A 15,686-nucleotide genomic window follows, 5' to 3' on the forward strand; every position below is an offset into this window, starting at 1 on the left:
ATCAGCTGTTTAATAATTTTCTCTGCGTTAAACGAAATCATTGGGATAATTAAAACAATAATGAACAAGTTCCATTTTATTGCTCACACAATATTATTTCATGGTTAAAATATGCATCCTATTTTATTTATTTATAGTTTCTTTAATTATTATTTGTTATATAAAAACTTGTTTTATCATGTAGCTTTTGAATTCGTCTGTATTGTATGGTCGTTGGTATTAAAAGTGTATAGGACTAAGAATGCCATAACTTATCAAAAATAAGTAATTTCTTCTGATCGGCCGACTCGATTCGATATTAAGGAATATCATCTAAGTTTCGTGTAGCTTCCAAGCTAATTGACGTTAGTAGATAAATTATATTACCTTAAAAGCAGTACAATACTTGTTTTTTCCTATCCTTATTTGTACCTACTTTAATGGAGATGTCATATATATTTATATTTGTTTTTAATGTGTAGTATGTTCACTAAAATCTCTTAAGTTGTAAAATTTTGAAAGGTCACAAACAAATTTTACCATCTCTTTAGAGGAAGTTTTATAGTTATGATTAGAAGGTTATGAAACCTCTTTGTTTTTTATGTTTTCTTTAGTGTAATTTTTTTGTTTATTTAACTTAATTGGTGTAAATAATGTATTGAATGTTTGTTGACTTTCAGTGTTTCATTAAAAATGCCATTATTTGGAAAATCACAGAAGAGCCCTGCTGAAGTAGTAAAGGCCCTTAAAGAAGCTGTGAATGCCCTTGAAAGAGGAGATAAGAAAGTTGAGAAGGTACTTTTTTTTCTTGAAACATTTAAATAATCTTGTACATCTGTATATTACTTATTAATCGAGATAGTTTGATCAAGATTCTTGATTTAGTGGTCTTTTATCAGTTGTTTCCTTATTAGTTTAAATTAGATTAACTAAAACCATTTAATCAGTATAATTCAACTAGCTTTTATCATTTAATGAAATTAAATTGTTTTAAAAGTTATTCACTCATAAATTTGTGTTGCTCATAAATCCGTTTTAAATCTAAGGTATTGGATTTATACATTTTTCAATTTGTGAAGTCTATTCTATGTTTAATTAATTTTGTTAGGCCTGTGTCTGAAATTCTTATAATTTTAAAACAGTTCTATCATATTGACCAAACATGAAGTCGAGACATTAATATTTGTTTGTATGATTTTAATAGTTAAAGTCCTGTGTGTATTTGTTGTAGATTTCCTTCTTCCATTTGATGCTTATAGTATGTATTTGAACATGGTTTTACGCTCTATTATTGATATTTTGTCTCTGAATCATCTAGAGTGGACAATAGGACTTGATTATTATCTGATTAAATCTCTAGGATTTATTGTTACAGATGCTTTGGATATAGTTGCTTACACATGTTTTGGATATAGTTTTTTATATATGCTTTGGATATAGTTGTTTACACATGTTTTGGATATAGGTTTTTATATATGCTTTGGATATAGTTGTTTGAATCTTATTTACTGTTATGAAAGATACAAATTACGGTAGCATTATTATCACCTGATTAAAGAAATTCTTCTATAATTAGTGAAAGGATACATCGTTCAAAAAAAGTTTCTTAAATGATATTTTATCATCATTGGTATCATTTAACCAAACCTTCACTTATTTAGAATCATTATTATTGTCGGCATCTGTAACTTGACCAGCTGCCTTCGAAAAGGCTTTATATTACCTGTAATTCATTGAACACATTGATCTACAAATCTTATCAAGAGCTAAATCTCAATATTCAAAATATTATCAAATATTTTTGTTTAATTATTTTACGATTGCTTATTAATTTATAATTAGCAATAAAATCATGAAAGCTTTTTATCATATAGCAGGATCCAGAAAATGACAATGATATCAAATGGGTAGGTAATTCATTGGTTGGAATAATAATATTGTTGCAGCCTCTAATAATAGTCACAGATTCATCTACCCTTCTTAGAAGTCAAATTTTAGTTGACTTTTAGGAAGGACTGATTTCCTAGAACACTGTTGAACCATATTAAAATCATGTGAAGTTTGAATTTGCATGAAAAATGAATAAAAGTTCCTGATGGGATAAGAATGGAGGGGGTTATGAAACCCCCGAAAGCCCATAGTCCTAACTGTTCAGCATAGTGTAAAAAGGTTGTGGGACCAGGACAGAAAAGTTATTGAACCTCAGATTTAGCATTGATCCTCCTTTGAAGAAAATCATATGTCTTCTGCAACTGAGGATTTACATATGATTGTACTGGTAGATACTGCTGAAGTCTGATGTTTGATTACTTGATGGTATACTGTTTATATTATTTTACAGGATTTTTCTTACTACTTTATGGTTTATTATGTTTTCCTCATCTTCCCGCAATTCAACAACTAATTTGGCTTAATCTCCTAAAAGGAAGACTCACTTGACTTATAAACTTGAAGAATGAAGAACCTATGAAAGGTTGTTTTTTGTTCTCTCCTTCACAAAGGGATGGAATAGGTTTGATACATAATTAGTGAGTGTTTATAAATGATGAAGGAGTACTTAAAATGACTTATTTAGAAAGGTGATTGATCTATTATAAAACGCTGTAAGTTGCTGTACTGCGTATCACTTAATATTTGTCTGCTTTACTTAGAAAAATGTTTATGATGACCTAAAAAAGACAAGTTATAACCATTGCTAGCCCTGAAATAGTTGTAGAAGTGGAAATTATGGGTCCACTTCTTACATAATGAAATTATGTAACAGAACTCTGAACCCGGAACAGAACCCCTAAAGGAACTGTTCTAACCTTAATTCTTTTTGAAAGGAATATGGTCCAGGTGCGGTCAAAAAAAAAAAAAAAAACTCAAAGAGTAGAAATATACTATTTTATTTTACTATTTTAATTCTTTTTGTCAGTATCATTAATCAAGTTTGAGATATTATTCCTCAACTGATTGAAATTTTTTGTAGACTAAATATTGTTGCTATCTCTTAAGTACCAAAGTTGTCAAAGCAAGAATCGCTTAAGTAGGTGAATAAACTTAGGTTCAAGGTGGATACCCGAGGGGAGTTGAGAGCTGACAGGTTTTAAAGTTGTTTAGCTATTAGTTTGATAAGATCAAAACCAGACTATGATGCAGGGCTTTTACCGAACCTGGAAAGGTGAGAAATAGTCAGAGAATTTGGCAGAATAAAGGAATATTTTTATTGTTGAATGCCATAAATATATACACCTGTTCATATATGTATTAGCTAGTTATAATACCAACCCTAGATGACCTGGGTTCAGAATTGGATAAACACAATTACAGATTATTGTAAAAAATAAAAAAACATTAAAAATTAAGCTCTGTTAAAATTCTTATCTCAAAAAAAAATTAATTAATAAAAAAAGTGGTGAAGATGGTCTAAGCTAGCCAAACCTTAATACCTGGTAAATAAGGGAAAGGACATTTGATGAATAAAACATTCCAATTATTAGGTTGAAATTCAGTTTGATGATGTCCTTACTTAGTTTACTATTTATTAATACTAATTTAAGGTAAGTATTAATTTTGATGGTAATTAATATTTAATTTTCTGCATTTCAGGCCCAGGAAGATGTTAGTAAAAATTTAGTCTTGATAAAGAACATGCTTTATGGAACTTCTGATACAGAACCACAAACAGACATTATTGTTGCCCAACTTGCTCAGGAACTTTATAACAGCAATCTTCTTCTAATGTTAATTCAGAATCTAAATAGGATAGAATTTGAGGTAAGTTTAAGTTTTCAATTAGTAGTAATAATACCATTATAATGAAATTGTTTATTCTCATCTCATAAGTTTGATGTCGTTTTCTATTTACAATAATTTTTTCTTCATTTTAGTAGCTGATTAAATTAATTTTAATTAATCTGTTTTTGTATAAGATGTTTTCTGTTAGCGATTCCAGACTTCCTCTTGTGAAAAATTAAAAAATTAGTTGTATTTAATGGCCATTTTTTTTTTGGGATGTTTTCTATAAAATGAAATTAAATTTTAAAAAAATTTGTGGCAGTGTTGGTACAGGCCGACAGAAGTGAAACTTCTGGAATTGAAATAATGTTTAAAATCTTATTTATGATGTTCATGCGTTCCTTTTATAACTTATTGTAGAAAATATTAGTTACAAGGTAATAATAATTAGAATAGAACAGCCATTTTCTAAGTCAATTCTAGCAGGAAAAATTTTTATATTGTAATAGGAGACTATGAGATAACTCAATTGGACCAGGACAGCTCTAACCTCTTGCTCTCCTATCTAGATATAAACATTTTCCTGCTAGAATTGACCAGTGTTGTTCCCTCCCCCCTACCACTTTCATATCATCTCACATCACAAAATTCATCCCATATAATCTTTAAAATTCCTGAATTGGTAAAAAAGGATGTAGTTTCCTCTATTTCTGAGCCATGGTTAAATCATAATGATAATTTACTGTACTGTTTTACATATATGGTCAATTTATTTAATTAGTTAGTATCATTATTTTTCTATTAATTTTAGGGAAAGAAAGATGTGGCCCAAGTTTTCAACAATATCCTCCGAAGGCAGATTGGCACCCGGTCACCAACAGTCGAGTATATCTGCACTAAACCTGAAATACTCTTCACGCTCATGAATGGGTGAACAAACATTGTTCCTTTTTTTCTGATGAGTATCTTTGTAAGCATTATCTGCTTTAACTAAGAGGGTGTCAATAATTCTTTATTGAATCTCTTTAATATATCTTCTCTGTTTGATCACTTCTTAATTTATATTTTGTTATCAAGCCTAAAAATTCTTTTTGCAGGTGAGAGGAAATTATTGGTTGAGATCAAGTGTGGTTCTCTTTAATTGTAAACATTCTGTAATTATAACAAAATTTATGTTTTAGGTGTTAACATTACATGTTCATCTCGTTATATCTTGTCTCTTTATTGCACTATTGATAGTCAGAATTTACTTTTACAAATATTCCAGTGTGAATGTTGCTAACATTGTTCTCACTCCCTGTTTTTATGAGTAAGAGGTTTTCAATGGGAAATATTACAAATAGTTTTCACTAAAAACTGTCTTCCTGGTAGAACTTGGAAAACTACTTTTGGTATTTATGAACATCCAATACATTTGGTAGCAACTGTTGTTTTACTACCCTTGCATAACTCAAAAAGCAAGCAATGCCGGTATTAGGTTAGCCATTTCACCCATAATTAAAAAAAAAATTAATTATTTACAGCTAATCAAGTCACTATAACCTTTGATTTACATGAAGAGCTGATAAATGAAATTCTAATAATGACATGTGCAAAAAAGACATTACTTTCTGTGCCTCCTATATTTGATTATCCAGCCAGGTATCATTTGACAATGTGGCTGGTCAGTATCCTCATATGTCTGTCATGAAGATAGCATAAGTTATGATATTTATGTATATTCTAATGGAAAATTTAATTCTCAATGTTGACATTTACTTTGGTTTGATTTCCTGTAAAAATTTTATGTAATTGTCAAAACCGTTAAAATAGGTTGTAGTTTTTGGTTATTTATTGGATCAGAAAAATCACTGATATAGAAAATTTGGAAAATTATATTTTCTATGAGAATACTTCATTGAAAATAATTCGTTTTTTTTTTTTGGAAATTGCATAGTTAAGTGAGCTGAAGAAAAATTAGAATAGGTTACAAATTTGATTTCACTCAACATAACTAGTTATGGAAGTTTCATTGCTAAATTATCAAAACTTGAAAAAATTCGGAAGTCAATTAAGTCTTGAATATCCTATGTGGCATATTTTTCATGTTATACTCGCCCAAATATTTGATAGCTTTTACCTTCCTAAGGTATGTAAATTATTATAATTCAGTCTTATGTTTATTTGCTGAAATTAAAGTATTGGTCATCAAAAGGAAAGGGATTAAACCTAATTCCTGGTTCAGTAATTTTCTCTAGTTTGTTGATAATTTTTAGTGGTAACAATATTTAGTTAGTTTTCTCAGTAGGGTAGTAAGTAACATCACTACATATGAACCTGGAGACATAAGTTCCCGGGGGTTGTAAGAAGAAATTTCAAAATTGTTAAGTGAGTAGCTGCATGAGAGATAAACTAGCAGCCAAGACCAGTAAAATAAAAATAGATTTTGAGGAAGTTAACATGTCTGACCATTCTACGTCTTTATGTACCTAAAGGCAGCAATAGAACCTTGTCTCTTCAAAGGGGCTTTGAACAACTGTTTTTATGTTTATTTAATTTGACTTTGATTGTTATTTCATTATATTATGTTAGATAAATTGTATGATATATTTGCAGTTTATTTTATTTCATATTTTTGCTACAGTAACAATTGAGTATTTATCTTTTTTTCATGTTTATTTTAGTTATGAACATCAGGATATTGCTCTGAATTGTGGAACCATGCTGCGCGAGTGTGCTAGATATGAAGCTCTTGCCAAGATTATGCTCCACTCAGAGGATTTTTTCAATTTCTTTAGATACGTTGAAGTGTCAACATTTGATATTGCATCAGACGCTTTCTCTACATTTAAGGTATAATTGCCATTGATGAAATAGTTTTAATTCAATTGATAGTGGTGTTTAGTAAACATGTCTTATTAATCTTCTTTGATGATAGTTCAATCAATTAAAAAGTATATCATTGAATCTTTACCTGAAGTCTTGTTTTCTATATCTTCCTTTCTGAAGGGTCGTGTGGTTTTTTGTTCTTTTAATTAGTTATTATCTATAACTATTAGAAAAATATATACTAATGCAATTATATTTCATTACTGTTTAATGTACTTCCACATATTTTTAAATTATAGTTTTGTTTATGCTATAATTTAATTAGACTGAAACTGATTTTATGAAATTTAGAGATAAAGGTAGATTATGTAAAAAATAAGCTTCACTATGTTAAAAGTAATTCTATTGGTTCAATAAACATACAAACGAATGACATGGCATAATTTCTTGACTAGATATTGGTAATTAACTTCAATATAAGATAAGAAAGGTTAACCTTTTATATTTTTATTAATCTTAAAGGTACAAGGCCACAGTTTTAATAGACTTATCACAATTAATTTTTTTAATCAAAGGGTCCCAAACAGCACATAATCGATAGATTTTAAAACCTAGTTTAGATTGAAACTTAACTAAACGTTGATGCTTCATCATGTCAAAAGTCTTAGTGTATGGAAATTTAAATATTTGGTATAAGAAACTCAAAAAGTGCACATTTCACTATTCTCCGCAGTCTCCAGTCAGCATAACTGGGAGGTTTGATTGAATTTTTGATGTAGGTGATATATTAGAGTAGACCCAGTGGCAAACTGTATCCACTGATTTTATCATTGGGCTTTTGGATTACTTAAACGTAAGTAGTAAATTTTAAGAGGTTTACATGTCTGAAATATCCTCCTGTAGACCATCCCTCCCTCCCTTCCAAAGTATGAGAATTCTTACTTCTTAACCTGTCAGATTCTCTTAAATTATAACAATGACCTATTGTTCTAAAAGTTTTTGGGTAATGAAGCATTGGAGATCACCGATGCCTCTACCTCTTACCATCATTCACCCTCAATTAATTTTTAAGATTTATTTATGTTACTCATGCTGCACTGTTAAGAAAAAACCTGATAGTTTCTAGTGCATTCTCAGGTAATCATCCTTATTATTGTTTATTCATCAATTATAAGTAGCTACTGTATTTAATTTGAAATATATATTCTCTCTTTGAATACTTATACCTTTGAAATCTTATAAATCCTATAAAAGAGCCTCAAGAGGTTGATGCGAGTTCTAGTTGTTTACTTCAGGTTTTCCCTGAAAATGGCTGATGAAAGATGGATGTATGATTTTGAGAATCCTAGCAATGTCAAAGAAATACAAAGTGCTCTGTTTAATCCAAAGAAGATGGTCTCTCTATTATGGATTGTGAGGTTGATGAGAAATTGGATGAGGCAATTGTGGAGAGGAACATAAAACATATTTAGATTATTTTGTAGCTTATAGAAAAAAAAAAATAAAATTATTGACTTCTGGCAATGAAAGAAAACCCCTTTCTATCTAGAGAGGGTCAAACCAAACAAATTGACTGTTAAATTAAAGATAGGTAAAAGAACGTACAATCAAGGAATCATTTCTCTAAACTAGCTACGAGTCACAGGATTAAGCCTTTACAATTGACCCTCATGTGGGAAGTAAGGGATAGAGCACAAGAAAGTGTATTTTTTGAATTAAAGTCCATGACTCTCAGGTCATTCCACACACCCAGTTTTATTTTCAATTGCGTGTTCTGGCAGGTTGAGTGGTATTGGCACAATGGACAAGATATAAAAATTGTTTATATGATTAAGAATTAATAATTTTTGTGTTTAATGTAATTTTTTGATAAAATGATGTAAATTTATATATGAAACTGACTTTAGTATTTATTTGTTGCAGTTTTACCTCTTCTTTCAATTTTAATTTATTATTTCAGGAGTTGCTAACACGACATAAAATGCTGTGTGCTGATTTTCTTGAAATGAATTATGACAAAGTGTTCTCTCACTATCAACGTTTGTTGAATTCAGAAAACTATGTTACCAGGCGGCAGTCACTAAAACTTCTTGGGGAACTTCTTTTAGACAGGCATAATTTTACTGTACGTAACCATATCCATTTTTATTGCTTTCTGAATAGAGATCTTCTAAATCATAAAAATTATTTAAATACAATTTGCAGTACCCTAAGAATAAATTAAAGTTGCAATCACAATTTGTGACATGATTTCTTAGAAGAAATTATGAGGTTAAAGATGCATGAATATGGGACAGTGGTCCCGAAACGTTATACCATGTGGTGATAATTTTAATAAAGAAATTTCATTAAATTGGAAGTCATTAACCTCAAAAGAAAATTGTTTTAAGAATTGACTCACCAAACTTCCTATAGAAATAATCCATAATAATGTCAATTCACTTTACTGAAAACAAAAACTTTACACTAATATAAAAATATTACTGCCATTATATGTAAATTAAAAGAGCAGAGTAATAATAGTGATAAAGCTAAATTTGATTATATATGCTGATTTAGATACACTGAAAAAAAAATTTTCATAGTCAGTTAATTTTCAAGAAAATATTTTTTTTTCAACGAATAATAGCTCATTTCGATTATCGAGTTTAATATCTGATTTCTCAGTGAGATCATGTGAATGTTTTGAAATTATTTAAGCTCAGAATAAAGTAAAGATATTGTGTTAAATGTGTTTAGTATGTCCATTTGCAAGTATTTACCAATTTTTTGAGCAAATAGCTTGCTGTTTTTTAATTTCGATGACTGAAGTTAATTAGTGATTTGTGAATGCTTTGAAATAATTTGAGTCCTAAAAATGTTTTTTATCAAGTTTGAGTTCATGATCATATTTAATAAAATATAAATTATCAGTACTTAAAAAATTAATAAATTAAAAAAAATAAAACTAACTACGAACATAACAGTAACTCAAGGGATGTAATGTAGTTGCATAGCTATTTAAACACATAATTAAGTTGTTTTTGAAATTGACTTTTATTAAAACTGGAAACTTTGTATTGTTATCAGCTACCTTCCACTGGCTCGTTATGGCCCTCTCCAGATACATTTTCATACATTTGTGCATGTAGATATATGAATATCGGAAAGGTACTTGTAATTTGTCTTTATAAATATACAGAAAAGATTATAAATTAACCTATTTTCTGAAGATTATTGAGTTTTGTCCGGGTGTTAAAGTTAGGCCATTCCTACACTAAGTTTTAATATTCACGGAAGTCAACTATACCCACCAGCGTCTTTTAGTTGATATAGGAAGAAAGAAGTATTCTAAAGGACAGATAGGGTTAGATAAGAAAGCTAGGATAAGTTAAAGCTATGGTTATATTTTTTAACTATAAGATAGTTATTCACAACTTAAAAAAAAAAATTATCCCTCCTATATTAATATATTAACTTTTAAATTACTTGTTTATTTTCAGGTTATGACTAGATATATCTCCAATCCAGATAATCTCAAACTCATGATGAATATGCTAAAAGAAAAATCTAGGAATATACAATTTGAAGCTTTTCATGTTTTTAAGGTTAGTATTATCTTATTTAAAAGGTTATGTACAAGTTGTCTGACAATATGTGTGATTCATTAGTATAAAATAAATTGGAAAAAAGGAGATTATCTTTTCTATCATGTATTAAGAAAATTATATAAAACATAATTTACCAAGATAACTGAAGGAAAGGAGGTCTAATATATAGGAAGATGTTAGGGCTTTAATTGATTGAAGAAAAAAAAAGGAAGTTCTTATTCTTTCTTTAACTGTCGGTTGGGGACAATACTAACATCACGTTTGGGCATACCTCATATGTGAGATTAAAAATTGAAGTTCTGCTTAGGCTTAAGCAAAAAATTAACAAACTGAATTTTTCATTTACAGTGATTATTATAGTATTAAAGTAACATGGATAATTCACATAAAAAATATATAGAGGAAATGATCAGGTGAAATTAATCTCTCAGATTGTATAGGAAATAATAATAAATATTAATTTATAGTGTAGATAAATAAAAAAGACTAAAAATTAAGAAATCAAAAATATTTATTATGATTATCAAAAATATATCACATTTTTACAAAATGTATTTATTTTATAATGCCAAAGTAGTGAAAACCAATGCATTAAAACATACATTATTTGTGCATCTATATACTCAAAAATTAACTGTTAAAATTATGAGAAGAAATTAACGTTGATTTTAAAATAATATTCTTGTGAATATAAGACAGAGATTACCTGTTTTATTTATGAGTTTACAAGTTAAGATTTTTTAGAATAATTAAATTATGTTCTGCAAACTCAAAATGCATGTGCATTTATGCAAAACACAGTTAAGATTCCTAGATATATCCCAAATCTAGATCTATTTGCTAAAGCTAGGTGAAAGAGTGGAGAAAGAAATATTGCAATAGCAAAATAGTTAATTATTTTTTTAAAATTTTTTATTTCATTTTTATTGTTACATATTTCTTTTCAATATGTGTTCAGTATCATTATTATTATATTATCTACATTTATACGTAAGAGTAATAGTAAACACAATAATAATAACACATTATGTTCCAATTTTTCACCTCCCCCCCCAAAAAAAATGACTTTATAGTATATAGTCAATATATATATATATATATTTGTTGTTTTGATGTTCATTTTATTATTCATTAATTTTTTGTGTTGTTTTATTTGCAGTTAAGGCCATAAATTAGGTGTTTTCAGCAAACATTAATTGTATTATGATTGCTTTTCAGGTGTTTGTAGCAAATCCAAACAAACCCAAACCTATTTTGGACATCCTCCTGCGCAACCAGGACAAATTGGTAGAATTTTTAACAAAGTTTCATACAGACCGATCTGAAGATGAACAATTTAATGATGAAAAAGCTTACCTGATTAAACAGATAAGAGAACTGAAACCACTACCTGACCATTAGCCCTGTGAGTTATTTCACTACTATTTAGAAAATATTAATATAGCTGTACATTTATAAAAAGTATCCTAATGCTGATAAAAAAAAACAAAACTGATTTTGCTTTCCCACTAACGAAGATAGGGAAGCTTAGTATTTATACAGAAAATGAAAAAAAAAATATATCTTAGATTTAAAAATATTTACTCATATTTTATGTTTTAGATATCAAGGAACTAAGGTTTTCACTTCTCTCTGGTGAAATTGTCCATATTTTATTGGCAAACAATGTTCCTGGTTATCTCCAGAAATCTTAGTTTGATAAGATATAAGCGAAAATCAGCTTGAAATGACTCGAAATTAGCATTTTTCCCTAAGGATGAATACTCCCCAAAATTTAAATCACCTACTTCTGGATTGGCAGATGAGCATTTTCACCATACCAGGAGGGTTCATTCTGTTAGGTTGAAAATATGCTTTAATCGTCCTGGTCTTTTTGTCCAAGCTCCAGTTCTATAATTTAATATTAATAATGATTAATATAATGAACAATTTTCTTATTTTTTTATATTAATTTTACAAAATGTCTGCATTAAAATGATTTAAATTTCTTGTATTACTGTTATGGTTTAGTGTTTATTCAATATTATCTATTTTATTTAATGCTTTCTTTTTTTTTATTAAAATTCGTTCTTCATCAAAATAATAATTTTAATACATCATAGGAAAACAATTAATTTCCTGTTATATTAAAATATATTTCCTGTATTATAACAAATCAAATTTGTTAAAGTTAATTGAGTTCCTTTCTATTGCAGATAAGGCTAAACTGAAAAAGTATGGCCATCATACACCAGGATGTGTACAGTATTGTGTATAGCCATTTTTTTAAGAGAATCCTGAAAGTGCTATGATGTAAGGAGTGAGCTAAATAGTTTTATGTAATTTAAAGGGATCAGATTCTATTCTCCCTGAGCCAGTTTAGCAAATTAATAGTCTATTTTTAATTGTTTTAATTAGTATGTTACTGTTCAGTTTAAAGTTATTCTCATCTTTAAAAAAAATAAATAGCCATCTTAAAGGTTTAACAATGTTTGTCTTTTTTAATTTTAAAACCTTAGTATGAATATAAAATAGTGGTTCCTTACAATTCTTCTTAACATTCCTTTCTAAAAGTAAGAGTTAAATTTTTAAATCTTAACTACCAAATTAGACTATTTTTCTTTCATCAGTTGAAGGCATTCATTTAGGCTAAGTTATATTTTATACATATTACATAGCTTATTGTTAATATTGCTTTGAAAGTGAACTTGGGTTATAATACTGATTAATATTTTAAGAATGACTGAAAATGTTGTTTGATCTATAATAGAGTAATTGGTTAGTTAACATTGATATATATATTTTTTAGCTTTGTTCTGTAACAATTAATACCTTAAAGGTAAATAAAATATTATTTTTACGTATTTGTTAGCTTTATAGAATAATGTGGTGTTGTTTTACATCTTTTGTCAGGTTGTTTACGGTATTTAAGGTTATCAATGATTTAACATGGTTTTATTCATCTCCTTTGACATTTTAAAATTTTTCGTCACTTTCTACAGATAAATGTGATTTTGAATATGCATCATCATCCATTATGTTTTCTTTGTTGTTATCAATTTCAAATTGTGTGTAAACTATGTATTTTGATATCTTGTAAGCAATTATTAAGAAACACTAATATAATTTGTTTACTTTATGTAAAGTGAGGCGGAAAAATATTTAAACTTAATTGTTTTCTAATAATTTATGTTTCTTAGGATGATTTATTTTTCTGCTTCTTATATGCTGACTGTTATTTAACATAGTATGTAAAATCAAAAATAAAATGAACCACAATCAAAAGTATAAATTTTGATATTTTATAGCAAAAAATTATTGGAATAAAATTTTAATTTTTTATATTTTAAAACATAAACTAAATGGTCATTATTATTAGACTTTGTATTAATGCCTATAGCTTATAAATGTTGGTATAAAGCATTTTTTTTTTTATTATCAGTTTTTTCCCTTAAAAAATGTTACAAATGAAATGCAATACATTTTCAATGGAATACAGATGGAGGGATTGTTTCCACTGAATTAGGAGGTTAAGTGGTTTTCAACAGAAACACAAGTATCTCCACTGCCTGCATTAATTTAGTATCTCCACTGCCTGCATTAATTGAAATGAAATATAATTATCCTTCTCCTGAGACAGATCGCCTCATAAGAATAATTAAGTTGAATCGTTTAATGGAACATTTGCTAGTGTTTTTAGACAGGTATAAGGAAGGGGTTAGCTGTAAATGATGACTATCTTCAATACCTAATTAATTTTCTCATCCTATCAAATATTATTGATGTTTGAGTGTTTATTATTCTGTTAGTGGTAATTTACTTTCCTCGCCCAGTTGTTTATACATTACATACCCTACACTTTTTTATGAAGTGGGTATGATATTTTGAGTGCTTAAAGCCTTCTTTTATACACTTTCCAAACTAACTTTATTATTCTTCTTAGGTCCTAACAGACAAAACCAGCTTTTGTTATTAAAGATAATATTTCTTTAGAAAATCCTTCTTTTCATAACTCAGCCCATTTCTTTCGGCGATGAAGGACTTTTTTCTTGTACTCCTGCCCAGGTTTATGCCTATAATTTCTTAATCATTTTCGTTCTATAGATGTTAGTTAATTTAGTAGATCCTGAGTGGTTAGTATAAAGATTTATTTTAACAACAGTTTTCTACTAGATATAAGTTACTGACTGTTTCTTTTCTTATTTTTAATATGCTTAGTCCTATCTTATATTTTCTTTGTACAATATAACAGTGAAGATAAATTTAACAGTAAAACAGTGCAAATCATTTACTTGCAATATTTTAATCTTTGTTTACATCTATGAAATGATTACATATCTATCTCTCTTGATGGATATGGTAAATATTTATTTTGGAAATTTTATAGTTTTTACTAGTTTAGTTTCTAACTCTAAATTCTGTATGTTAATTTGTCCTCCTACTTCCCTACAATCACCTCTTGAATAGAAACTATGGTCAACTATTTAATACAGCATTTGGATTTGTGTATGTTTAATAACAGTTATCGCTTATAATTAGTTGTTTAACAGTTTGAAAAAACAGTTATTGAAGGAAAATGATGCGTTCAAATACTTATCAAGGCTTAATGAATTAAAATAATAATGTAAATTGTTATAGTAAAAGTAGAATAAATTGTAATTATTTAGATGTATGTATATATTCTGTTGCTTATTATAATATATATCACATTTTAATAATTTAGTTAGCTGTTATGTATGTCTGCTTTTTCTTGTAAATAAACATCAAGAAAGAAAATATTCACAGTAACTAAAACCTGTGAAATTGTGTAAATATTGTATTTTTAATCAATAAATATTTGTTGTTTGGTTTGTTGTTAGTTCATTTAAAAATTAAAATTGCATCAGAAACTGCTTTAGAACTTCTATTACACTCTAAAACAACACAATTTGAGAATTTTTTTTAACTGGTTTTATATTTTGCCAAATACTATCTTGTGAGAGAAAACATTACATATCAAGGAGGAAACAATTGACTACTACGTACTGTTAAATTATTACTTATATTTGAACTAGGTCCTTAATTATTACTTTTTAATATGTTTTAACTATAATAGTAATAATGTCCATCTAAAGCAAATTGCTAAAAATGTTTTTTATACTGTAAGTGTTTCCCAATCAAATACTTTAGTTCAAATAAAGTCTTCCTAGCAATACCCATTTTCAGTTTAGAGTATTCAATCCTTGTAGAGAAAATTTAGCTTTGAAGGAAAAATGGTAAATCTACAATTCATGCTCTCAAAGTGTCTAAGTTTGCCTTTAAAAACTGTGTAAGCTTTTGGATTATATTTGTTTATTCTCCTGTCCTTTAAAATGTGATTGAATAATAACTTAAGTTAAAAAATGTACTGGAAAAATTCTTTGTTAATTCAAGTTTATTACTGAAAATGATGGAAGCTTAACTAAATAGTAAGTTAATATTTTAGGAAATAATGATTAGGTACATGGTCAGGGATCAGTCAAATTTATCATTTCAAATATAAATTTTTTACTGCCTACAAGTAAAGTATTGAAATAGAGTAAAATTTTCGATATGCGATTTCCAAAGGATATGTGTTTCAGACCTGTTCAT

The 15,686-nt window shown here is 28.0% G+C and overlaps 1 protein-coding gene across 2 annotated transcripts; it reads left to right on the top strand.

The window, feature by feature from the left end:
* The first annotated feature begins 185 nt into the window (after positions 1–185).
* On the top strand, positions 186–14,923 carry Mo25 (calcium binding protein Mo25). 2 transcript variants are annotated; one of them, XM_014426738.3, is made up of 9 exons: positions 186–344; positions 660–774; positions 3,571–3,738; positions 4,511–4,629; positions 6,363–6,531; positions 8,468–8,632; positions 9,990–10,094; positions 11,316–11,502; positions 12,293–14,923. In XM_014426738.3, exons 2-8 carry the CDS (start codon positions 673–675, stop codon positions 11,496–11,498), a joined length of 1,011 nt encoding a protein of 336 aa, XP_014282224.1. In that variant the 5' UTR covers positions 186–344; positions 660–672; the 3' UTR covers positions 11,499–11,502; positions 12,293–14,923. The 2 variants fall into 2 exon arrangements, with proteins under 2 accessions (XP_014282224.1, XP_014282226.1); XM_014426740.3 differs by lacking the exon at positions 12,293–14,923 and adding an exon at positions 11,700–12,282.
* Positions 14,924–15,686: the final 763 nt, after the last annotated feature.

Source organism: Halyomorpha halys, unplaced genomic scaffold (genome assembly GCF_000696795.3).
Source record: "Halyomorpha halys isolate HHAL.00 unplaced genomic scaffold, Hhal_1.1 Scaffold594.1, whole genome shotgun sequence".
Taxonomy (NCBI): domain Eukaryota; kingdom Metazoa; phylum Arthropoda; class Insecta; order Hemiptera; family Pentatomidae; genus Halyomorpha; species Halyomorpha halys.

Excerpts from the sequence above, each read along its gene's own strand:
- Mo25 (XM_014426738.3), top strand. The coding sequence starts at position 673 with ATGCCATTATTTGGAAAATCACAGAAGAGCCCTGCTGAAGTAGTAAAG. Across the intron at positions 775-3,570 it reads GAGATAAGAAAGTTGAGAAG|GCCCAGGAAGATGTTAGTAA; the intron begins GTACTTTTTTTT and ends TCTGCATTTCAG. Across the intron at positions 6,532-8,467 it reads ACGCTTTCTCTACATTTAAG|GAGTTGCTAACACGACATAA; the intron begins GTATAATTGCCA and ends TTATTATTTCAG.